This window comes from Calypte anna, chromosome 2, assembly GCF_003957555.1.
Source record: "Calypte anna isolate BGI_N300 chromosome 2, bCalAnn1_v1.p, whole genome shotgun sequence".
In the NCBI taxonomy this organism is placed as follows: domain Eukaryota; kingdom Metazoa; phylum Chordata; class Aves; order Apodiformes; family Trochilidae; genus Calypte; species Calypte anna.
Genome location: NC_044245.1, coordinates 29,583,952 through 29,610,170, shown reverse-complemented (window position 1 = coordinate 29,610,170; position 26,219 = coordinate 29,583,952). Strand labels below are relative to the sequence as shown.

General features: G+C 35.7%; 1 protein-coding gene across 1 annotated transcript in view; it reads left to right on the top strand.

Annotated features, from left to right (window-relative positions):
- The window catches only part of CRPPA (CDP-L-ribitol pyrophosphorylase A), a 101,445-nt gene that overhangs the window by 29,188 nt on the left and 46,038 nt on the right, over positions 1 to 26,219 (top strand). The window contains exons 4-8 of the mRNA XM_030446289.1: positions 9,641 to 9,745; positions 12,945 to 12,990; positions 22,008 to 22,105; positions 24,050 to 24,139; positions 24,756 to 24,848. Of these exons, the coding sequence (XP_030302149.1) occupies positions 9,641 to 9,745; positions 12,945 to 12,990; positions 22,008 to 22,105; positions 24,050 to 24,139; positions 24,756 to 24,848 (432 nt within the window). The remainder of the gene's footprint in view (positions 1 to 9,640; positions 9,746 to 12,944; positions 12,991 to 22,007; positions 22,106 to 24,049; positions 24,140 to 24,755; positions 24,849 to 26,219) is intronic.

The following is a 26,219-nucleotide window of genomic DNA, read 5'->3' as shown; positions in this document are numbered from 1 at the left end:
AAATTTCTTAGACCAGACTTGTTAATTTTTGCTTAAGGTGGTTTCATATTTCTGTTCAGCTTTTAACATTAAATAGGAGCAAATGTAATATATGATCCTCTAAGCCTGTGAGGACGAGGGGGTTGAAGACTTCACTTACTAGAAGTCAAGTATTCCCCTGGAGCAGTATCTTTTAAGGAATTAGATGATCAGGAAGTCAGGTAGACTGCTTCTTTCCTTTAATCAGACTAGGCTGAGACTGATTTCTTTAATACCTGATTCTGACATATTGTGAAACACACAAAGATCTCTGCAGTCTTTTGTCTTTAGCACAAAGCATCTTGTTGTGTCATGTCACAGTGCACAAAGTAACACAATGACAATATAGGAAGGCTGAAATACCCAAACTTAACAAAGCATCATGTGTTTGAAATGTATCTGCCAAAGTAAGGAAGGTAGCAAGAACAATTGGAAAGTTTTGCCTTTCCTGATCTGGCAGAGAAACAAATGGAAATGGAGGCAGAAGCAGCGTGGTCTGTAGAAAATTCTGACTAGCTTCTGTGTCAGAGGTTAAAAAAAAAAAAAAAAAAGCCTAGGGAAGGTGGTACTATGGTTAGAGAGCTGTCAGCCTGAATGCTGGGACTACAATAGTTGTTCACCAACATGACCAGGCTGTTGAAGCCAAGGAGGGAAGTAAGAGGGAAGAGCTGCACAAAGCTGAAGAAGGGGTGGGACATACTAGAAGGTTATTCTGCAGGATTCATTCCCATTCAGATGCCATGGCAAAGGTGAGTCACTATTTAAAGATAGAGCAATAGTTTCATAACAATTTTAATTTTAAAAAACAATTTTGATACACAATTTCTTTTTTCTGTTATTCGTTTATATGACATCTTACAGGTATAGATTTGCTGTACCTGGAAAAATTTACCTCAAAAACCTACACTATTTTTTGGGTGTTTGTGTATTTGTACATGCAGTTAGTTTAATCATCTGTTGGTAGCAGACCTTTTGTAGATTATAGAAATTTATATGTCTTCAATCAAAACATTGAAGCTAAAATAAAAAATAAAAAAGCCATAGGAAAAAGAGACTGAAATACTCATTGCGAGAGGATGAGCTTCAACATATTTCTAGATGTTTCACTGGTACATGTCTGTAAAACCTTATAGAAGTACACACAGAATGAACTGACCTTAGAGATTCTATCTAATCTGTGTAGAGTTTATTACTTTTTGGGACTACATTGAATTAACATCTGTTTGTAGCTAATATTACCCACTTTTTGGATAATAAGCTATTATATTTACTTTTGGGAGGTTACAGCATCTGCTTGCATAGGAGAGAGCTGCTATATATAAGCATAGGAATGATGAGATACAAAACAATAGTGTGTCAGGGAGAATTATGCAAATACTTTGATCTTAAATTCTGGGAGGCAGATTTTCTTCCACCAGCCCTTCTCTTCCCCCCCCTCCCCCCCCCAAAAAAAAACAAACAACACCAAACCACAAAAAACCCAAAACAAAACCAAAGCAAATGGCAAAACAAAAAAACAGAAAACCCCAGCCAAGTTGTACCCAGATGAGTATTGTGTTGGGGAGAAGAGATATTCTGCAAACTGTGCAGTCTTGTCCCCAGCAGAAGAAAAGGAAATCCCTAAATTGTTCTCTTCTAAGAAGTTCCTGAGAATGTTCAAAGAGGATTTTGTTAGAGTAAGAAAGGAAATTGGCTATTGTTAGGCCCATTGTAGATGAATTTGCTCAAAGTGTTTTGTTTTCTGTATGTAAATAATAGGGAGTGTATTCCATGTGGATTTTGTAAACTTCTAAAGTTCTTTTTGAAAGGGGACAACTTTACTGGGATTCTTCTTCAAACATGTGTGAAGCATTTTAGTATCCTCTGTAGCAAGGAAGTTGAGTCAGCTGTAGCTGTTCAGTAGTATTTTGGCATGGGTCAGGCATGTCCTTCAAGGCAAAATGTCTAGACTGATTTGGGGATTTTCCTGTGGGTTCATTCTTTGTTAAAGAAATCCGTGTCTGTCACATGAACACTGCCAGGAGCAACAGGCGATTACATGAACAGTAGCAGACAAATTGTTGACTAAAACCTTCAAAACTTTGGGAGCAAGGGTCAGATTCAGAAAAACAACTGAAGGGTGAAAATGTGAGGCAGAATGTAGGCATTTAAGTTTAATGCTGGAATCCTGAAAAACCCATATCCCAAAACCACTACTTAACTTCCTTCCGAAGATTGAAGATACCCGAATTGACCATGTAAGGTTTATATGAGGACACTTCTACCAGCCAGTGCTCTTCTTTGTATGGAACCCTAAAGGCAGCATACTTCTGTCTGCATATGACATGTAAGAAGTAATTACTGTTTTATTCTAACTACCTACTTGGTTGGTACAAGCCAGCCTACTTGGCTGAATAGGAAAGTAGCATGGATTGTTTCATTTTGTTGTTTGCTGCAATTCCTACTCCGGTTCCTTTGATGGTATAGAAATGCAGATTTTAATTAGCTGTATAATAGTATCAAGATGGGAAGTATCTGTGAGCTTTTCAATGTGTAGTCTAAGCATATAAAATAACCTAACAAAGAAAGCCTTGCTGCTGATTTGTCCATGAGTCATTAGGATTGTAGATGTGATTGTTTGACAAGTAAATCTGTGTACCTTTTAAATGTTGAAAGAAAACCTAGTGTCTCGCTTCTCCTTACATGAGAAGATTTTACTTTATTAAAAGCACCTTTTCACTGTTGGGGTCGATTTTGGTTTGGATTTTATCTTTGATTTTAGTCCCATTTAAAAAGTGATTTCTTTGGAACTTCAGGAGAACTAGAGTTCTACTTGATCGAATTCTTGCCAAAACTTGGTAATTTTGTTTTGATGCAGAATTGCAATAGAGCTAATTTTTAGCAATTGGTTTTTGCAGAAGTTTACGTTTCCTTTTCTCTGTTCATATTCAGACTGAAGCATGCAGAGTGTTACTTAAATACAGGGTTGTGACCGCACCTGAATGGGTATCTTTATTTATACAGTTGTCTGGTTATGGTTCTGAGATGTTTTCCAAAGTGATGTTACACTTTATCTAGCTTTTTTTTTTGCCCTAGCAGCTTTGTCCTGGGATTTAGAGAGAAAAATATTTTCTTTTCCCCTTCTATATCATTAAAACCTAATCAATTCTACAGATTTTTAGGATAAATGTACTAAATTAGTTTTGTCAATAATGCATTAATTTCTTGAAAACTCTAAGCTAGATTGGTGGTCTGTTGAGAAAACTATTCTAGTTTAGATATCACTGTACTTCATTAGTTTTCTGACGCAATGGCAGAGCCAGGATATTGTATGAATCCCCACCTTGCCCTAATTAATTTCTGCCACAAGAATGTTTGGAGAAATTCTAATGCCTTGCATAAGAAAAAAAAAGTTTTTTTGCTAATGGGATAATTACTTCCATTTTATGGCACTTCTCATACTGTATGATCTCAAAGCACTTCGCAAATTCACATATTAGCTCTTAGAACACTTTGATGTCATGGTGTAAAGTTGCCACACCCTGGGTGAAATCTGGCATCTCTGCAGCAGTGCAAAGGCATTTTGTCTTCAGATACAATTTGGAGGGTGTATTTTAGAGAGAGACAGTTCAATTTTTCGAGTTGGAAATTAGACTGGATTATGAGAGTATTGTTGTGTTACTGGATTTACCCTGATAAGTGTACTGTAACCACAAGAATCACCCGTTTGGCACAGACTCAGAATAGGCTGAGTAGTGAGCAAGTATCACTGTATCCAGTACATGGGAGACCACCCATCTAAATTGTCATTAGCTACTTGATTTAAGAGAGCAAAGAAAACAAATTAGTGCTACTAGAGCTTTTACTGTTACCTACTGACAGGTTAGTGTATTGAAAGGCTGGGGAAGGGACCAGTTATGTTATTGTGTAACTTTAATGGGTGATTCTCTTGAATAAGTTGTTCAAAGAGTGAATAATATATTTTTTTAAAAAATTAAAAATAAAATGTTTTTTTTTTTACTTGGCTTGAATTTGGCTCTCCCCTGCTTCTAAGCCTGAGTTAATTATCTGTTGGTTGCTTAATTTTGGAACTGGATATATTTAAAAATTTGTACTGGGAGGATGTGAACAATCACTTCCTTACATTTGTTCAGAATGACCATAATAATCTGTAGTTTTCTACATTTGGACAATTTTTCTTTAGTGTGTGTGTGTGTCTTTGTCTTACCTTTCCCAAGTTTCTTTCTAATTTACAAAACAATGTATTTTTAAAAAGCTGAAATAGTGTATAAGGTCGAAACTCCATGTTCACCAGCATGCTCAAAATGACTCCTATACTTTTCTGGTATCAGAAAAATCAGTACTGTCTCATGGCTACTGAGGACCTGTTTTATGAAGTCAGCCTGATTAATAATTAGGTCCCAGTTGCATCAGGTATTTCATCATCATACCAGTATCATTGTTTAGTCTCACCTAATTTCTATTCTCATTATGCTAGTGTACATGGAGTTTGTTGCAGATATACCAGTGTATTTACTGATGTGGCACAATAGAGAAAGACTGAGGCCTGATTTTTGGTCATCTGTTATTGCTTTAGGATTGTATGTGTAAATGGGGACTTTGCTATCAGTGTTACTCATCCCAATTGCCAAGTCTCAAGCTGAGACTTAAAACTTTCCAAAGTGGGGGAATCTACCACTTTCCCTGGGTGACCATTCCAATATCTGACTGTCCTCATAATGAAAATTTTTCCTTTTTTCTTCAAATGTAATCTCCCCAGGAGCAACTTGTTCCCATTGTCCCTTGTCTTGTCCATGTGACTCCTTGTAAATACGGAGTCTTCATCTTCTTTGTAGCTGCCCTTTAAGTACTGGAACATTGTAACAAGGTCTCCCCTAAGCCTGCTCAAGGCTGAGACAGAAATTGACAGGCTGAGACTTCGATGATGTTAGCTCTCTGTATAGTTTCTGAAAAATCAGCAAGTGCAAGGAAGAGGGGAAACCCCAAAGAATGCCTTCACTGACAGGAGGCTGGATCCTCAGAGCCTTCATGCTTTTAGGCCTTCAACTTTGTTAATGAAATGTAAATTCAGCTGTTATCCTCTGTTTTTCTTGGTCAAAACCTTTTTAATGGATCTTTAATGGGCAAAGTTCTTTAATATAGCTGGCTTAGAAGCACCTTGAATACCAAAATATTTCAGTGAGTAGAGAGGAATTGTTCAGGGGATCTGACAGGAGAGTGCAGGGAAGTTGTGGCAGGTACAGAGAGGGCACTTGCAGTTAGTTACTGCAGTGGAAGGTATGGGGTATAGATACAGATCTGTAGAAAAATAGGCTTGCTTAATTCTGCTACAGAGTAAATTGCTGTATCTCTATTCACTGTAAAGCACTATTGCATCTAGATGCATTTCACAGCAGGTTTAATAGTTGACTATGGTAGAAATTGTGTCAGAAATAAGTTTACCTGAACTCAAATTAATCTCTTTGATTCCTCAGTCACATTTCATCCCTCTGTTTTGTGCTGTTATTTCTCATTTAGCTGTTGTGTATTGCTGTAGGCTTGCTGCAAATCCACTATTGGATTCATAATTTTTTGGTCTCCATAGTAATGAATATGGCAAAAAAACCCAGCTCTAAAATATGATAAAAATAGGCCAAATGTAGTTCAGCAAGAGCTTGTTTCTTTTTTAGCTTAGTAAATATTCCTGATGATGAATGTTCGTGATAAACTCTGGCACTTCAGCATTAGAAACTTGATTTGCAAGGATCTAGAAAAATCATAAAGCTCTGCTATTGTTAATTAGTAATTAATTTTAATTGCAACAGTTTTGATATTAGTTATGGAATAAATTTACATGGGAGAGTAAAATGGAGATGCTTGCTGCTTAAAATGGAAAAAGTACTACAGATGACATTGGCCAAATAGCCAATACTTACAGAAATGTAGATGACTATATAGGCTTTAAAGGAATCTGTATAAGGGAGGAAATCGGAAAGTTACTTTCAGTTAATACATAAAGAATATTGACTTTGTTTCTGCATTATAAATCTAAGATGTGGTGAAAAAAGTAAATGACAGCACAGTAATTTTTTTTCTTGCATCGGTGTTTGTTCTGCTTTATGTAACCAATTGTGATATATGCATTCAAAATCTTTTATTACTACAAAGATACAGTAAAGTAGTGCCCATTCACAGTGAAACGAGTTGTTAATGTTAAATACTGCTCCTTTGTTAAAAGTATAGTATTGGAAACAAGTAAGCCTATGGACTACTAGTAAGTACAAAATGTGGGCTGTGTGGCTGCTCTTTTCTCTAATCCTTTGTTCCATGTTTATGGCTAAGCAACAAAAGTATAGCTTGTGTTTTAGGAAGTAATACTATTAATAAAATTATGTTCAAACTAATCTAGGGGGCAGGGGAAGAAGTTCTGTATTGCTAAAATCTGGATCTCACTCTACCCACAGCACTTTATTCAAACTTTTGCTCTTGGAAAAACAAAAAACCCCTCACCCATAGGAAAGTCAGTCCCCAAAACTACCTACTAGAATACCTTTGAATATTCAACAGTTTAAAAGCATTTTTAAAGAACATACTTCCTTTTCTGTCATTTAAAGATCTAAACTAATCTCTTTTTCTTTCTTTTGGGGGTATGTTTTGTGCCAATATTTCCAGCTGTTTTCACCATTTTGAATCTGTGGTCTGAAACTTAAACTATGTCTATTGTTTGACAAAGCTATGTGTGCGTGTCGAGTTCAGTTAGCTGTACTCCATCAAACTTTATGCTAGCAGACCTTTTAGTCAAAAAGATACTTTAGAAATGGTAAGAGTTTTAAACAGATTGCTGTAATGTAAGTGGGCTGTAATGTAAATGTAAATGTTCAATGAAATAAGTGGAAATGTTTCCATTGTGAGCCTTCTGCCTGCCTGGGTGAATGAGAATTTTCTTCAAAGATGTTCTAAAACTAGTTACAGGCACTCCTTATAAACACTTGATTTGTTAATGGTGTTTCTTAGAGCAATTTAGAGGCTTTCAAATTCTGCACCTTAAATATGGATTTAAAAATTCACTTCTGGAGCTGTTTAGCATGTGGGTGATACATAAACTAAGCTGGCCTTGAGCTGATCTTTGCATTTCATTGTTCTCTTCTGACATCAGTGTATTAGACTTGCAGAAGAGTACACTGTGACAATATGTTTAGGCTTAAACAATTACAGATAATTAGAGTGGTAAATGTCATGATGTACAAGTGTTAGTGAAATATGCTTTTAATTATCACTTTGCTTTGTGTCGTATTTCATCCCTTGAAGCCAACAATACCCTCAAGAATCTTTACCCTATTTATGCAACTTCTCCACTCCCTACTAATTATCTGTAATTAATACCTTGCTAAAAAGTTGGATTTGCTTAGTCTTGTCTCAGTATCATTCATTATCCATTTATTAAAAAATGTAACTTAAATTCTTTCACAGATAAATTTTTCTGAAATTTTATCTTCCATTCTGAGGCAAAAGATAAATGTATCTTATTTTTTGTAAATCTGTATGTTATTTCATATTAGTAGAAAATAGTTTGCTTTATACCAGAAATTTTTCCCTAAAAACAAAGCAAAAGAAAACCAAAAAAGGAAGCATTTTGGTAATAAATATTTGGAATTTAAAGTTGCTAGGCTTTTTCTGGTTTAATTGGAAAGTTATCTCTGGACCTTTTTACATGAAGTATCACTCCATTTTACATATTTTAGAGTCAGAGTTCCCTGTTCCTTTATCTTTTCTGTCTAGCTCTGTTGAATCTTGATTATGTAAAGAATATAAATAATTTCTGCGTAATTTAAAAAGACTACAGAGACTCTTTGAAACTCCTGTTTTCTTTATTATTCTGAAAGGAGTCTGTCTTTTTAAGTTACTCTATCCTCCTGAAGATAGTGAAGTTCATGAAGTTGCTAACAGCCTGCTTATGTAGTAAGATGTTTCACTGAACAGATCTACTGGAGTAGATTATTTGCTAGAAGGAAGAAGATAAAATACGTGACCAGTGTTCATAACAGTAAGTCACCCACAGAGTTTTGTGAAGAGTTCTTCTGGGACCTGTGCTGTTCATTTTGTTCATGAATAATTTTGGAGATTTTTTTTGGGGGGGTGGGAGGGTGGGGGTGGAAGTGGAGATAAGGGCTAAGAAGGATGTTATGATAAAATTGGTAGTTAAGTGTAGATAAGTGTTAAGGAAGGTGAAAAGGCTGATCCAAGTTTTGAAGTAGCTTCCACTTGAAATGACTGAATATGTATTGATCTCTTCACTTGTGCAAAGACGATGTGAGATGTGGCAGAGCAATTTGAATGGCTGAGAAAGTGGTTTTGCACTCTTCTGTCAAAACAACAGAGCATGTAATGAAAAGAGTGATAAAGCAGATGCTCCCTGATGCAGGTGTTAAAAAACTTGCTAATCAAAAAGTAATTGGGTAAATTGAGGATTTGTGTAAATCATGGAGTACTTTTAAGGCAGTTGATTTTGGTCCAGTGTGTCCCTCAGACTTGATTTAGGCATTTCCTATGTTAGGGTAGGAGCTTTATGTAAAGCCAAGGGGCTATTCTGGGAAAGTAAGAAGAAACATGATTGTTCCTATTTACTTATCCTTGTCTTTCCACTGTCAGCCTCTACTAGAGACTGAATACTGGGCTAGCCAGCCTGTTGCCTTACCTAATACATCCATTTTTATGAAAGACTCTATCATAAGTTATCCTTCCTTGTTAAATGTAATTCATGTTTCTCTGTGGACTGGTAATTTAGCATTATGAAAACAGACTAGAACTTTGTAGTCGAAATCAAGCCAAAATTCAGCTTGAAAGAGTTCTGCTCAATAAGCTCCTAGGTCCTGCTTTTGTACCCACCTATGTTTTAGCTTGAGAGAATCTACACTTTTCCATTCATAGGATTCTTATCATCAGTGACTGATTATAGGAAAGTGAACTGCTTGGGAAGCATGTTTTGACAGAATAATACCTCTTCTAGATGACTGAAAAGTGGACAAACTTTTTTCATTTGTTTGTTGATGTATTTATTGTTTAATCTGGAAAGCTCATGGAACGGCAGAAACTTTGCTATTTTGTGTGCAGGTATCTGGAGAAAACCATGAAGAGAAACATGTTAAGAAACACACAGATTCTTGGTTCCTGTCATCCCATTTTGACTCTGCAAAAACCAAGACAGACAAGGCATTTGAAAAGTCACACTTCTATAGTTTATTAACTTGTTGCAATACTCTGAACTATGGTGGTAGAAGGTTGGTGATGTCTTTTAGTTAGGCCTCAGCTCCATAAAAAGATTTTTAATAAATTTAATACATGATTTATTTAGTTCAAGACATAAAGTTGTAGCAAAATACTTGCTGCACCTCATGGAATTTATTTGTGGTAATGAAGTTTTAATTTACTTCCAGAACACTGCTGGATACATAGGATTTAGTGTAAGCTTGAAAAGGTTTCATTTCTGATCCATCTTGAACCTACGTACCTGATAGAGGACTGTTGTCTGAATGGGACTGCTGAGATGTAAGGTTTAAATCAGTGAAATAAGATCTGTTACTGGTTAGAAGTATGATTTCTTTAAGACTGTTTAAGAATATTTATTCTTTTTCAATTACTACAGTGTACAGACTATGACCTGGATTATGGAACGGAATGTTTGCATCTGGCTCTGAAATACTGTAAAACCAATGCCAAACTTGTTGAAGGAACAGCTGACCTCTGGAAGGTAAAGACAATAATATCTTTTTTATTTATATTTATTAATAAATAAAATGTGCATATTTATTTATTAATAAATAAAATGTGAACAAAAAAATCAGATGTGACTTCAATAGTAATAGGTTTTTCTCTTCCAAATTTTAGAATACTTTTTGGATTAGCGTGAGCTTTTTTTAGGGCTCATTGTAGACAGATTTGTTCGATGTTACCCGAGATAATCCATGAAGACAGTGTTTATCTCATCTTTTAAAATTTTTTAAACATCATTCACCTTGTCTGTTATTTGTAGCTTCCTGACAAAGCAGGTGTGTGTAGAGGTGCAAAAGGATACCTCCCTACTGCTTTACAGTATGCTGTTTAATTGCTTTGGATGTTTTTGGATGCATTTCCTTTTTTTTTTTTTCTTTTTTTCCTTCATTACCTGGATCTGGAAGCAGCTCAAATCACTCCATCTGTCTTTGACAGTGAATTTCCTCCCATGAGACATGATGTCCAATAACATGACAGTAAATCTTACACAGAAAGGTAATTTCCTGAATCTGCAGTGCAAATTTCCTGTGCAGTTTAGCAGCAAAATTTACTTAGGTGTTGGTTGCATGCAGCAACTTCTCTCAATGTTTCTGGAGACAGAGACAAGATACTGTTTCAGAAAGCCTGTTTTCCTATTCACTCTTAAAGAGCAGATTGTGTCATGCATATTTGCATTACATCACATTTTGGGTGGTTTGATTCTTCTCATTGCAGAGCATGGTACTTACATGAAAGGCTACGAAATACACCCATAGTGTTAGTTTCATCTATGTAATGCTTATTTTGTTATTTAGTCTCTGTAAGTAGTGCTGCTGCCCTCCAAAAGAGATGTAGTCCTTTGAGCTAGAATTCCAGAATATTCAAGACCAAAGGAAATATTTAGATGATATCTGATCCAACACCTTGCCTAATGTTTGGTCAGCATTTCCCTTGCTGCCTCTTGCACTGGGAAAGAAGAAAAGGCCAACATGAAGATCTGCAAGAAAAGTCCAGTTTACTCTGTGGCCATTAATGATCACCCTCCACCCTTCATCTTCTCTTTGAGCTGAACAAGCCAACTTTCCTCACACCATCTTAGCTGCCCTCTGCTGGGCTTCCTCCTATTGTGGACTGCAAAACTAAAAACTACTCTGGTGTGTTTTCAAAAGTGCCAAAACCAGGGGAGTAATACCTGTATTCCCTGTAATGAAGCTGCTTCCTTACTCTTACTTCCTTTTTTGCACTGCTATACACTGCTGACTAATCCCACCTTCTCCAGAAGGTACTTTTGATGACCTTTCTGTCTGACAGTTTAGTGTAACAGAGGGAAATACAGCTCTGTACAAATGTTGATAAATAGAGAGGGTTCAGAGAAGAGAATGGAAAACAAGATGAAGTGGAAATTTGGTATCTCTAGATATTTAGCTTATTACTGTCATATGACAAAAATCCGGAAGAGAAAAAGAGATCTCTCTTCTGCAAAATGAGGGAACTCTTGTGTATCATGTGTCATGCTTTTTCTACCATAATTTGTACACCTCACCTGGGCTGTGGGATCAAGAATGCTGTCTCCCTTTCTGGTATAAGACAGCAGTTAAATCATTCTTCCCAGCTGATCTGGCTAGGTCTGAATTGCTTCTGGTTGGAGCTGAGACTAGGTTGCAAATCCATTTTGGTGAAACTGGAGAGAGTGCAGCAGAGCTCCTCAGAACAGCAAACTGGTGTGTTGGCTAGTGTTAAAAGTTGTTAAAAACAAATTCATACTAAAACAATGGTTAGAATTGAACCAAAGAGTGTCTTTGTTGTGGTTGCCAGCCTTTTGAATGTCTCCTCTAAACTTCAAGAATACCTCTTAACACAAGAAAATCCACAGACATTAAGGGTATCCATACCTTTAGAGAGCCTTTAGCTTGGTTTGGCATTTATTCAATACAGCAAGAGATGTAGAGAATCCCTCGGTTTCACATCTGTAGGAATCCACCCTTAAAAGTGTTTGCTGCTGTCTGCCAGCTAATATTCCTTATTTTTTCTGTGCTGTTTTCTTGAGGACTGGCCTACTTTATGAAGTAACTTCTCATTAATATCACACTCTGGAATACTTTTGCATCTCAAAGAGACTGAACCTTAGAATATGTGAAACCACTTGAACAGAGTTCAGATAATCCTGTTACTTGGGAGGATATTAGATTGTAAACTCATATAGTTATACTGAAAGTTCAGTATAAAAGCCCTCTAGTAACAGGCAATTAGAAAAATACCTTGCAACAAAATTACTCAAAAATTCTTGTGTTAAATTTAAATTCAAGATATTGATTCTTCCAAATCAAACTCAAACACCTAAGTTTTCTCAGGCTAGGCTTATTCTCTGGCTGCTTCTCCTGCAGGACAGGATGTAGGAAAGCAAATTAGTTTTTAATTTTAAATATAATTCCTTGGTGAAATTATGAGTAATGAGGAAGGTTGTATTATTCATCTGTTTATGATACACAGCTTAATTTATGAGATGGAAAGAAAAGTGGTTACAAGAATCCTTATGTTAAAGTCAAATAATCATTTACTTGGAGGCTAAAAAGCCTACAATAGCTTGTTTCTGCTAAAGATTTACTTTGCAGCACTATAAAGCTTTTTGATTCCTACTCAGTCAATTTTAAAAAGGAAAGTTGTTCAGACTCTAGAGAAACAAATGCATACAATTTAGTATTCTTCATTGTTTTTAATGCTCTGAAAGCTACAAAGCTACTGATTCCCACTAATTAATTGGGTTCTAATTAAGAGTAGTAGTCTTGCACAGCTGAAAAATGATACCTATATTAGTTAAAGAAATAACAAAGCTTCTCCCTGGCTGCCATTTTTATGGCCACAAGCCCTATAAAAATGAATCTATTTCACAATAAAATTATAGAATGGATGTGTGAAAATAGATGCAATATCATGTTTTTTGTGATTCTTCAAAGGGTTTAAAAGTTTTAGGTTCAAATGAATTTGAAGCAGATATAAGTATTTATTTCTAGTTTCCGGTAACTTCTGCAATTTCTGTTCTTATGACTTGCCAGTGATATTTTACCAGAATTAACAAATTATATTGTCAATTTCTTTATGGTATTTTAAATGTAAAGAGTTTCCTTCAGGGCATTGTTTTATTGGTTTTACATTCCTTACTCCTGTGTTAAATCTAATGAGGCTTGTCTGTCCTTTAGGTGACCTACAAGCGGGATCTGTATGCAGCTGAATCAATTATTAAGGGTATGTGTATGTCCTTGTGGCTGTCAGTTTGCATATTCCTGAGTCAAATAAAGAATCTCGTGTGCTATAGTTTTAAATGTCCTTAAGAAAAGTTTTATTATGAATAAAATGGGCTTAGGCAAGTTATTTTAGCTTACTCATCAGAATACTTATGCTATACGTTATTTACCTTTATTTACTTCTCCTAGAATAGACAATCTTATAAAAAGCTGTGTATATTAAAGTCAAACAGAGATTAATTTTGAATGGTTTTATATTGCCATTCAATTCTGCATGTGTTTCACCTCTGTAATCTAGGTTGTAGGCTGAAAATTAAATACTAACTCTTTAGGGCTTTTCACTCTTTTACATACAGCAACTTGTTACCCAAATTGATACAGCAATTATATGATATTGAGGTATTCCATTAATTTATAAATTCTTTGTTGAACTATCTATCTAGATCAACTCAATTTAAAACTGTAGTTGCTTTCCCAGCTGTTAATTATGATAAAAAGCTTATGTAGCTTAAAGTAAAAATTAAGACATTTGTGATGGTAAATCAGACTAATCCTTTACTTATTCTTTACTTAGCTAATGTTCTGTTACTATGGCAGCAAGCAATATATCTGCTCCAGTAACCACAGTAGTCTTTATTATGCCTGATCTGTATGACAAACTGTACTTAAGTACCTTGAAGTTTAGATTTCCTTTTTGCTGCATTGCATGAGTTTAGGAAGGGGAAGCCATGCATCTTTTATATTCCTTCTGCGAACAGTGTAATGGGTCCTCCATAGCTAATTAGGACACCCCATAACAGTTCTATCTTACATGAGTAATTACCTTTTTTGTATTTTAAATAGTTTAGCACTATTAGCACTCCAAGTCTACAGTTTGAGAGTTGTGCCTTATATGTTCTGTGCCCTTCAAAAGGCTTCAAAAACCAGATCTTCATATTGATATATCATGACATATTATTGTAGTGCATTGTTGAGCCATGTAAATTAATATGACAAGCATTTTATTCACAGTTCATGCCATGTGTAAAGGAAAGCATATTTAAGGGGAAGGTATCTTTATGTCCTATTGAGCACCAACCTGTTGTACCCCCATGTTACATAGAGTCTTATGGTTGTTTGGTTTAGAGAAGAAATCTTCATTGCTATGTTCTGCTGTGCCCATGGGAGATCTTCAAGCAGAGGTCGACTTCCAGAGTAGCATCCGTCCTACAAGTTAGGCCTTTCTTACTGGCTGAAAGACTGTATCACAGTGCCTGCTTTTCTTGAGAGTTCAGAACACACTGCCCCATATGAAGTGCTTATACTTGGCATTACCCTTTTGTTCTTTCCCCCATGACTTAGGCAGCTGTCTGCTATGTAGTAGTTACTCATTGCTGTTTGTGTTACGGACCTGCTAGTGTCATGAAAGTATGTCATGGACACTGACAGAGGAACAACCACTGCAAGAGAGTAGCATGAAGTGTTTCAGATGATTATTTCAGTAAAAGTCTCTGGAGAGAGGAAGGGACCTTCTGCTGAATCTGATGGGTTTAGAGATAAAAATCTGGCTAGCAGAAGTCCCTAGTGTCCTAATGTGCTGTTTATGGCTCTCATGAGGCCAGTATGGTTGTGGATTTTAAGGTGCTGTTCATCCTTGGAGACATCTTCAGGAATGAGTTTTCTGGATATCTGCTTCTTCTTTTTCCTTCTGTGGGGTAATGATGAGATACCAGGAACTCCAGAGGCATGTTTATGACAAGAATACCTGCATATCACTTTCTCTGTATATCACTTTGGGTACAAGTGGTGCTGCCTGTGGGATGGTGGTCTTTGTGACAGTTCCTTATTGTATCAAGTTGCTGAAGAGGACAGAGGTCTGAAACACAGCATTGTGCAATGGATAGCACAGTGCAGTATCACATACTTGAGTGAATTCAGACTCCAGGTTTAGGCCACGTAGAGTGCCTGCAGTTGAAGTCCTGCATGGCACAGTAAGGCAGGGTTGCAAGGTACCATCTCTCAGCATGCCACCTTGTATGCTGTCAAGGTCTTCTGGAGATGTCCCAGAAGGTGAACATGTAGGCTGAGAGCATATAGGGTAATAAGGGCACTGGCCTCATAGCAGCTCTCCACTCCTGTTCCAGTCTTCACAACTGGGTTCATTATTACTAAGTCCTTCAGTCTACTTTGTTGGATGCACATTTTACCACAGGGTGAATTCAGCACTGATGAAGAATTTAGTGTATGCATACAAGTGGATAAAGTGCACACTCAGTAAATTTGCAGGTACTAACCTGGGTGGAAGTGTCGATCTTCCTAATGGTAGGGAGGCTCTACAGAGGGACCAACAGGCCAAGGCCAGTTGCATGGGTTTCTATAAGGCCAAATGTCATGTACTGCACTTTGGCCACAACCACCCCCAGCAGCCGTACAGGCTTGGAGAGGAGTGGCCTGAGAGCTGCCCAGCCAAGAGGGACCTGGGGCTGTTGATTGACAGCTGGCTGAACATGAGCCAGCAGTGTGCCCAGGTGGCCAACAGGGCCAATGGCATCCTGTCCAGCATCATGAATAATATGGCCAGCATAAGGAATAGTGTGGCCAGCAGAACTAAGGAGATGATCTTACCCCTGTATTGGTGCTGGTGAGGCTGCACCTTGAGTAATGTGTTCAGTTTCTGATCCTTCACTTCAGGAAGGAGATTGAGCTACTGGAGCATGTCCAAGCAAGGGCAGCAAATCCCTTAGGGGTTGGAGCATATGTCTTAGAGGGAGCAGATCAGATGTGGGCTTGCTTAGCCTAGAGAAAAGAAGGCTGAGGGGAGACCTTATTGCTCTCTGCAACTACCTTAAAGGAGGTAATAAAGAGGTGAAGATCTGTTTGTTAACTGTTACAAGTGATAGGACAAGAGGTAATCTGCTCTAGTTGTGCCAGGGGAGGTTTAAATTGGATCTTAGGGAGAGTTATCAGGCTTTGGAAGAGACTGCCCAGGGCAGTGGTGGAGTCACCATCCCTGGAGGTATTCAAATGTCCTATAGACATAGTGCTTAGCGATATGGCTTAGTTAAGGACTTGTCAGGCTAGTGGTTGGACTTGGTGATCTTGAGGGTCTTTTCCAGACAAGGTAATTCTGTAATTATTAAATTTTGTGATTACAGTTCCAAATTCCATGTCATGTACAGTAATATTTATAAATGAACAAAACTGGGTTTCTTTCAGATTCAGACAATGACAACTAGTTTTCTTTTTACCTTGTTTCATTTAGAAAATCCATTTAAGCTCCATTAAGAATATTTTTTAATGAGAGTTTTTCAGCCAACTGTTCCCTTTCTGTCTTAAAATAGAAATATTTTTTCTTTGAATTATGAACTTAAACAGAAATTTAAATGCTTATTTTTTTTCCTAGAACATTTGCTAAGGAATAGGTTCCTTGTGCTTCTGTTTGACATGTGATTTTGCTATCCTGTGTATTTTTGATGTACTCTTTTTCTATTATCCATATATTAATTATAATTCTGTAACTAATCAAATATAAGGAAAATTGTTATGGTAATATGTGTCAGGAAATTAAAATGTCTGAAAAAATGGAGTTAATCATGTGATTATAATTGAGACTTTCTTTAGTCAGCTATATTACAAATGCTATTCTACCTTAGTAACAAGTCTTGAGTGGTTGTTTCATAGAAACACAGCTAGATATTTAGCTACTGGCCTAATAAGACATAATAGCTGGCAAATTTTAGCTTGCTAAGTTTGACTTGGGTGGCATTAAGAAAAACATACATGCATAGGTACATGTTTGTACTTAAGATATTTATATGTATATATAATTTGTATTCAAGGCAATACAAAGAAACACTTTGCTAATGTAAATATACCTAGTTATTTATCTTTTGATTCTGTTTTCTTAAAACATGTTGTGTTAATTTGCTTACTTCCTCAAGTGTCTTCTGTATAATGAAAGTCTGAGTCCTAAAGTCATTTGTTTTGTAAAGAGTAAATTTAATACTTTTCTTTAGTTAAGCAGGTATGAACTTGCAGAATATGCAGACAAGGTGGCGCAAGCCTATTTTTAATAATCTCGAAGTAAGAAAACAGTCTTACAATAAAGGTGACTCATCTAGAATTGTAGTTAAGATCAGGCTAATACAGAACATCCTAAAAAATTTCCATTAGAATTACTGCCCTCGAGGTAGATATCTTTGAACTCTAGTTCCAACATGTAAACTCTAAGTGGTGTGTCTCAGCAGAAGTTTGTAACTTGGATTTTCTCTTCCCTTTTCTTTTCTCAAGGGCTCTTCTTCTGCAATGAGTTTTTCAAAACTTTTGCACTTGCAGATGGGATATTTTCTGTGCACATTTGACTGAATAAGTATCTGCTGATGTAGATAAAATTGTTCTGCAATTATCATTTTCTGCCAAGAAAATGATCATAATACCTTCAAACTGTTTATGACTACCTACTATGTTTTGTTATATGAAGAACACACATAACTTTTTAAATAAAAAAATTAATTAAGCCTTGTTTACCAAAGGATAGATAGTTACTTAAGGTAGGCACATTTTCATGGGGTACATTCATTAACCAGCAGCTGTTCTCAGCTGCAAGGCAAAAAAATACAAATGGGGGAGGTATTTCTCAGAGTAGTTATTGTCAGATGAAAACAACCCTCTTCCTTGTCTTCTACCACAAAATCAGCTTTTCTTTGTTGTATACTAGTATTGGTAGGGGCAGTGTCAAGTCTGGCTTTTGGTTTTTGTGGCTAAAAGAAATGCGGAATTGGTAAACAAAAAAATGCTAGATATTTTTTGTTGCCTATTTATATAAGTAACAATTTCAACTCTTCTATCAAGCATGAACTAAATGCTTGGCATTACGTACTTCATTTTTCTTGTGCTTACAGTGGTAGAAACCTCTGTGTTAGGAGATACTAAAATGCTCAGTAGAAGGATACTGATTTTCTACTTTCAGTCAAGCTATTGCTGTCTAGAAAGTGAAAATGTAATTCTGATACATTTACTATTTTGAATTCACTGTGAACTTCAGAGGTTTATTGATGAATAAGATGTGCTTCCAAAATAGGAGGAATTGTAATGACATAGCAAAAATAGCATGGAACGAACATACGTTTACAAAAACACTTGTGAATACACCTATATATGCAATTAAGACAAAAAAAATGTCTGTAGGCTAAAGCTATTTGTCAGTCAAATGCATATTTATTTATAGAATCATAGAATGCTTTATGTTGGAAGGGACTTTAAAGATTATCTAGTTCAGCTCCTCTGCATGGGTGGGGACACTAGACCAGGTTGCTCAAAGCCCAATCCAGCCTTGCCTTCGTATTGTATTAATTACCTAGGATATGATAATTATGTTCTTTATTCAGACTAAGTATTACTTTAATTGCTGCTTGTTTGTCACATGCTTTTCAGGGTAAACTTTCAAGGAATTTGTCAAGAGTACACTTACCTCATTATGTAATGCAGGTAGTTCCATAAAAATGCACACATTTTATAATTTTGGGTGAGATCCTTGGGTAAAAACCATAGTTGTTACTGAATAATACTGTGTTCTAAAGCTTTCAGGATACAAAAGGGCACAGAAAAAATGGAAAATTAATTGTTTTGCTGGTTTAATGACATGAATTCAGAAATCCCATATAAAATGTCTTTTAAGAAAGATCCTACCTCTTTCATGATAGAGAAGTTTAACATTTAACAGAATTTGGCAGTGTAAAGTTTTAACTCTTTTTAATTTTATGCAAAATATATGCTCTGAGTGGGTGTTTGAAGTGATACAGTATAGGCAGGGTTACTCTGTAATCAGGTGCAGCTGGAAAGAACCTGAGAGTAAAGGAGAAGCTGAGATGTGTACTGTAAAGAGGAGGTTTCCAGGGAAATAAAAAATGTAAAGTAAGAAGAGGAAAAGGAAGCCAAAGCAAGAGAGAGATTTGGTAGTTAATTTAATAGGAAGACAAAAAAAAAAAAAAAAAAAAAAAAAAAAAAAAAAAAAAAATGTTGGACAGATGAAAAGGGAGATGTGGTATGAAAATAGGCAAGAAAGGTAGAGTAGTGGTGCCCAGTGGGAGAACAAGGGGTAATGGGCTAAAACTGAACCAAGGGAAGTTCCAGCTCCATGAAAGCAAGAACTCTTTCACCATCAGGACAATGAAGCAGTGAACAGGTTGCCTGGAAAGGCTGCATAGTCCTTTTTCTCAAAGGTTTTAATGTGCTGGGGTGGAGTGAGGGGCTGAGCAACCAGGCCAGATCTGGTCATCTTGCTTTGAGCAGGAGCTGGGACTAGACATTTCCTGAGGTCCCTTCCAACCCGAATTACCTAGTGGTCCAATGGAAAACAGGTTCTGGTAGCCGATTATCAAAATTCTTTCTGACATGGCTATGATGTGGCTTTCCAGAATACCTTATTTCACTCACCCAAACAGACTTTGCCTTACTGGCATTTAGCAGAACTTGTGAAATGCATGGAGTGAGCAGGCAGCTGCATTCAGTGAGGCTCAGTGTGATTATTCTGAGTGACAGAGAGCTCCATCAGTTCACCTGAGGTGAGACACTGACAGTCTTGGGGAGGAAGGCTCCACGAAGTCTTCCCACAATATAGCAATCATAGAATCATAAAATTGGCTGGGTTGGAAGGGACCTCAGAGATCATTGAGTCCAACCCTTGAACCACCGTTGCAGTTGCTAGACTATGGCACTGAGTGCCACATCCAGTCTCTTTTTAAATATCTCCAGGGATGGAGAATCCACTACTTCCCTGGGCAGCCCATTCCAATGCCTGAATGATGCAGGCTGTTTAAATTAATTTTCAGAAAGTTGACGTCACAGATTTCTTTTTTCATTGATCATTTAAAAGCATGCAGCATCTTTTCAAGGTGTTCCCTCTCCAGATTAAAAATGCATTTTTTTCAGTGTTCATTCAGTTTCACTTTTCTCTTTAATAAATTCAATCTGAAAATCTTAGTTGCTTTTTTGGTGGTCATCTCTCCTGTTTTGTTTACATGATTCAGAGGTTCAAGGGGGTGGGGGAGAGGAGTGAGATGGGCTTTTACAGTGGCAGTCTTTGAGAGGGCTGGTGTGAGGTTACTTTTGACACTGCTGATAACTGATGTCTTTTTGAAAAGAACTGTCAGTTATGGTACCTTTTTGGACTCCATAGCCTTTTTCCACATGTGTTTTTTTGTAATGGCTTCTATCTGACCTTCCATAGGATCTGAGTTCTTGAAATCTAATATGCCAGCTTGGTTTATTATGTACATCTATCTTGTATCTGCATTCCATTTACAGTGCTGAATTCAAGTGGCTCTTCTGCTTTCAATCTACCCACTAGTTTCTTTCTACTGATAAGAAATTAATACAATATGGTTTCCCATTGACCCATTTTTAGACTGTAAAGTTATTCTGTATTGAGTAGAAGCCAACTTTGATGCAAGTTCAGTATATTTTTTTTTTGCTCAGTGAAACTATGGGAAGATAATTTCTCCCACAGTTGTGGTATCTTGTGATTTCCAGTCCCATGAGAACTGGCCGTGCATTTTTTAATTCTCACTTTCATCTATTTGTGATGGTTCATAAGCAGATGTTTATTGTTCTCACCCTTACTTCCCCCTGCCTATTCTTCCTAACTTAATATAAAGCCAGTTGCTACCACTGCTTTCGTTGTCACATTATAAATACTGAACATAATAAATGCCCATGATTAATAAATCATTGTAATTATCTTTTTGGATCCTCACTGGTTAATTAATTTTTCCTGCTCACAAAAAATATATATTAAAAATCACAAGTCACTTTCCAATAATGTTAACTCTGCAAGAGCTTCAAAATTATTTTTCAGGTCTATATGTCTATTTTTGTAAAGAAGTCTTTGGGCTTACAATAGAAAGTGAGATGTTTGTTAGTAATGCATCTGATTGAACTTATTGTGTGGTATGTCATTTTAAAAAACTTTACACATGCAACAAATATGTATCTTTATATTCAGATTTGTTTGAAGAGCAGTTAGGCCATGTTTTTATAATTTCCTTTGTCATTCACTGCTAGTTTATTTTGTGGTGGTACTGGGTATATTTCTGTCCCTGAAGTTTCATTGAAGTCTTCTTTAAATGTAATTAGACTTTACATTTATGAAATTTCTATCTGCTTATGGAATGGCTGCCTCAAAGACATTGGAAATCTTATGTTCTGGTCTGCATATTAATTCAATATCTAAAGGGTAAAATCCTGAATTAGAAGTGAGAGTTCTAGAATTGAAATAATTTGATTTATTTGCTGAAAGGAAAATACTGAATCTAGAAACTGTAATCTATAACAAGAGAATATACTATCTTTCTAAAATAATTGCTTTATGTAGCAGATCTGGCTAAAACTTGAAGCTATTGTTCTTATGAACAAAATACTATATTTTTTTCTCTTACCAGTAAACGATCTAAGAAATTCCCCATTCCAAGATCTTTGTCACTGACTATAACTTTCTGATATTGAGGTAAACAGTTTATCTGCCATTCCCTGAATAGTATCTTCATTACATTTAGGGAGGGAACACTATACATAGTATATATTTTGGGGGAGAGGATTTATATTATCTCCTGGGTTTGGTGAGGGTGTTTTCTTTGTGTTTCTTAATATTGCTGACATTGCATTTTATGATCTGTTGAAGTGAAACATATGAAGTTTTCAAAAAGATATTGTCTTGATTGTCATCTAGTGTCAATAATGTGGATCTGAACAAATACCTCTTCATAGAAGTCCCTTATCTGGGCTTTGGAGACAGGCCTTATCTGATGCTTTTGTGTAGAAAAAAATAATTATAAAATATAATACAGATTCTGAACTTGACATGTACCTTATATGCATTCTGTAGTTATATTAAATGTCTCTTGGAATAAATAACCTTAAAACTAAATTTACAGCTGTTGAAAACTTTCTCTCAAGGACAGCAATGTACAGATTTAAAGTGATGTTCAGGTCAGTAGTTTTGCTATATCTTATGGAATTCTAAGGGTTTTTTCTTGATCACAGACAGTCTGTCACAACACGTTTGTGTTATTACCACTGGGAAGGAAGCTGTTGCACAAGTGCGTTTTCTTCTCCAGGAGTCTCTGAAAAGCCAAATAACAGTAAGTACAACTCTGCAGCTGTAAACTGTGCAATGAATTTGGTGTTGTCACAACTTGTAAGAAATGTATAGATAATGTGAATGCAGTAATTGAGACCTGTGTCACTGTAGTCTTTTTTATAAGGGAACAATGGGTGTGGGTGATACCAAGAAAAAGGCTGTATAAATCCTCTTAAAGTATATGTATTAGATCAGAGAAGAAATTAGATCCAGACAACAGAGAGGCCATTTTCTTTAGATTTTATGAATTTAGTGGTCCCAAATTGTCACAGATATGTTACAGAGGAAATGCTTTTATTACTTTGAAGTCTGAATTAAAGTCTGAACAAATTAATGGTAAGTTGTATTCTTGCAGAGCTGCAAATGCAACTTCAAATTAATCAGCCCTTTTTTTAGAGATAGGCATATGTTTCACTCATACTGAACACTCTTGAAAGCTTTGCTTTAGGATATTTATGGAATTCCTGGTATTTAACTATCTTTTCCTTTTTTTGTGATTCCTACTAATAGAACTATCACAACTTTTCATTTTCCCAAAGGAGACTAACATTTGGTAAATCTTGACTTATCTTGGGGTGATTCTTAATTATATCTTATGTGATGATATCATGCTATTCTACTACCCAGAAAAAGAGATAGAGGATAGCTTTTCAAAAATACCCATTACCTGGTTTCCATAATGTTACTTTTGTAATGGTTTTGTTCATGTCTGTTGATCTTCTGCATGTGTTTGGTTAACAGTAGGATGATCTGTGGCAAACTGTATTGCTATTTTATATCTAGAAATGTAATTTAACAATGTTGACAGGTTTTGTTTGGAAAGAACTGTATTTAGTGTGGAAAATCATGCATTGTATCTATTAAACATCTATATTTAAAAATGAAAAGTATTAGCAGAGTTGAGCAAGATTTTTTTTCCTGTCTGAGTAGCTGTATGATGGAATAGAAGTAAGTTTCCATTGCACTGATACCAGATCTGTTGCTTCTTTTCCCTTTTTCCTGCTGTTAAGAAAGTTTTTTTACTTTGATATAATTTGACTAACTTTTACAGATTGCCAATGTCCTGACACTGTTTTTTGGCCTTATGAAAATGGATGTTGAATAAAGTTGAAACAAGTATAGGGCATCTGATAAGTAGAAAAACATTAAAGAAAGAAAACATTTATTATTCCTGTTTTCATGTCTGTAAAACTAGCTCGTTTAAACTAGCTGAACATCAATTGCTACAGTGACCAGAAGGGATTTAGCAAATCCATATATTTTTTTTTATTAAACACTTGTAATATTATGTGATAAATACTTTTTACTGAAGTGGTATTTTTAGGTAAATTTTGTCTTCTCAAGTAGCTAATAGCTTTGATAAATAATAATAATAATAAAAAAATAGTTCTGGATAGGATACTAACATGCCAAATTGAGTAAGAATTAATTGTACTTAATTGGTGATGTATTGAAGCTAGTAAGCTGTGCTTACATTTCCAAGAGAGAAATTTTATTGAATTACTGCTGAATAGTATGGCTCCAAAACAAATGCTTGTGTACTCCTTCAACAAATTTTTCAAGTTAAATCTGGTACACAAAAATATTTTTTTAATGATCAGAACTACTTAAGCATGATCTAATGAAATAAAATTAGGCCTTCTCTTTTGAGTCGTGTTCCATTAACCTTCTGAAAAGTTTGACAGGTAATATGTTCCTGTGTCTGGTATGAAATACTGCAATATACTCTTGTGCCTGGTACTTCTAGGGCTGTTTCTGGAGTTATTCCCCCTAGGAATGCCTCAGCAAAAACTCACAGAAAACTGCAGGGTGTCAGACTGTAAATTTGAAGTAAAGGATTAAGTAATATGGATGTACAAACTTTGCCATAGTGGTGAAGCTTTAGCAGATAGTTAAGGCTGAAGTCAAGTTTGTGAAGTATTAATGTATTTTTTTTTCTATTCAGATTGAAGCTATCTCACTATCTCTAAGCATAAACGATAGCCATGTACAAAGCTCCTTTTCAGGACAGTGCTACAATTTTATTTGCATAAATGTAAGTAGCAAGGATGCATGCTAATTGTTTTGCACTTAAATTTCTTAGTGTAATGGTAAATAATAATTACTTATTTGAATAATAAGTTGTTTGTTATTTCTGTCCTGGTCTGTGAATTGTAATGTCTGGTGTTTCTGATGTGCATCAAACTGCATCTTTGAGGTACTGGTCTGTTCTTTTGCCTCCTGGTTTTGCATTTCCATGAGTGTATTGCTAAATCAGCCTTGAATTCTTGAACTAGAGGGTTGAAACTGAAAGTGGTTTAAATTTTCCTTTCATAGGTACAGTATTTGAGGGGAATTGTCACAGGAAGAGTGACTCGTGTATGCCATGCAATCTGTGTTTGGGTATTGATAGGGGAACAAGAAGATTTTTTATGAACCAAATCTAAGACCAATCAAAACCATTAAGCTTGATATTATTAATATAAATTTATTTCAAGCAGCTAAAATTTTGCTAGAGGAAAAAAAATCCAAATATATTAAAAGCATCAAAGCAAATTAAACCCTCCAGAATGAAAAGTCATGTATCATTGAATAACAAAACTTTGAATTCCATTTTTAATAAATCGTTGTTTGATGTTTTCAGTAATTCTAAGCATTTTATTTTCATATAGGATAACAAGTATGATATTCAAGAAACCCAGCAACTAGTGGATATGTTGGAAAAATCAAATATTCCTGTCTTATATCCAATTGTCCTTATCTCGGTAGGTAACACCTGGAAGTTACTGTAGAAAGCATCTAAAGAAATGTTTTAGAATGTTAGACTAGATTTAAACTACTGTTCACTCTGAATAAAATTGTAAATTTGAACTGTAAATTGGACCCTAAATAGCATCATTTGCACCTCAGCAACTGTAGTGCATGATTCTTAGGAAAAAAGCCAAGAGTAGCAAATGGGAATCGATTAGTTGTATTTTTGTGAAAGGCTCATTGTGGCTGTTCATATTGAAGTGTTAATTCATGCTTTGCTGTTGTGCTCCATCTCTGCTGCAGATACTGAAAACCATGTACTCTGCTTGAATGCTCATTTGTAACAGAATTGAGTGGTTTTCTTTTTTTCCTCTGCTGTGTGGTTCATTTGAAGTGTTAAAATGATTGAGCTTTTCTGGTCCAGGTGTTAAAAAATTAAATTTTAAGTACTTTGCAGTATAACTTTAATGCTTACTTTACTTATTGAAATGTTGTAAGATGGAAAAATCTATTCTGGTATGGAGCAAAAGTTTTAAAGCATAGTTTTGTCTGAAGTTCTCATTATTTGGACATTGCTACCAGAATAATTTAACAGGTCATGTGGATGACAGCTGAAGGTGTGCATGACTTTTATTTTACTCAGACTATTAAGAAGGAGAGAATATGAGTAGATTTGATTGTCTCAGTTTAGTACAGAAAGATTCAGTTCATTCTGTCACTGTTTTCTATCTTAATAGGTAGGGATGAGAAGTATTGGGGTGAAGTGAGTGTCATTAACACCATATGTCACAAGGGGTATGCCTCTGAACTACATTTATTATACTTTTGATCAATAACACAAGATCATATAATGTGATTTAAAAATATAATTCCGTATATAATTTTTTTGAAAAAGGAATGGGTAGTTATTTTACATGGGGCTTTAAGAGGTTGTGAAGTGCATAGTGTAGTTATCTGGAGGTAAAAAAGAGCAGTTACTTTTCAATTTTAGGCTTAATCTGAAATTTAAGTGATGAAATTTCATAAGTATTCTTGATGACAGTTATTAAATGCAGTAAGTGGTGGAATAGCACCCTGCTCCCTTTTGCACAGAAATGGATATTAAAGCAAATATCTCGACTCAGTGTGTAGATTGGCTTATTGCACCCCAGGTAATGGACCCTACTTTTGAGATATCAGTCTAACAAAACCCTGAAGTGTAAAGATAGGAAATTTTTTTTACAAATGAAAAAAGTTATATCTTAGGTTATTTTATGCCATTGTCTTGAACTACTGTAATTCTTTATTCTTTGGTATTTTTAACATGAAAACTGAATGTGCTATTAATGAAAAACCTGTAAGACACTTTCTTTTGATGTGAAAGGGCACATTATTATTTCTCAGGC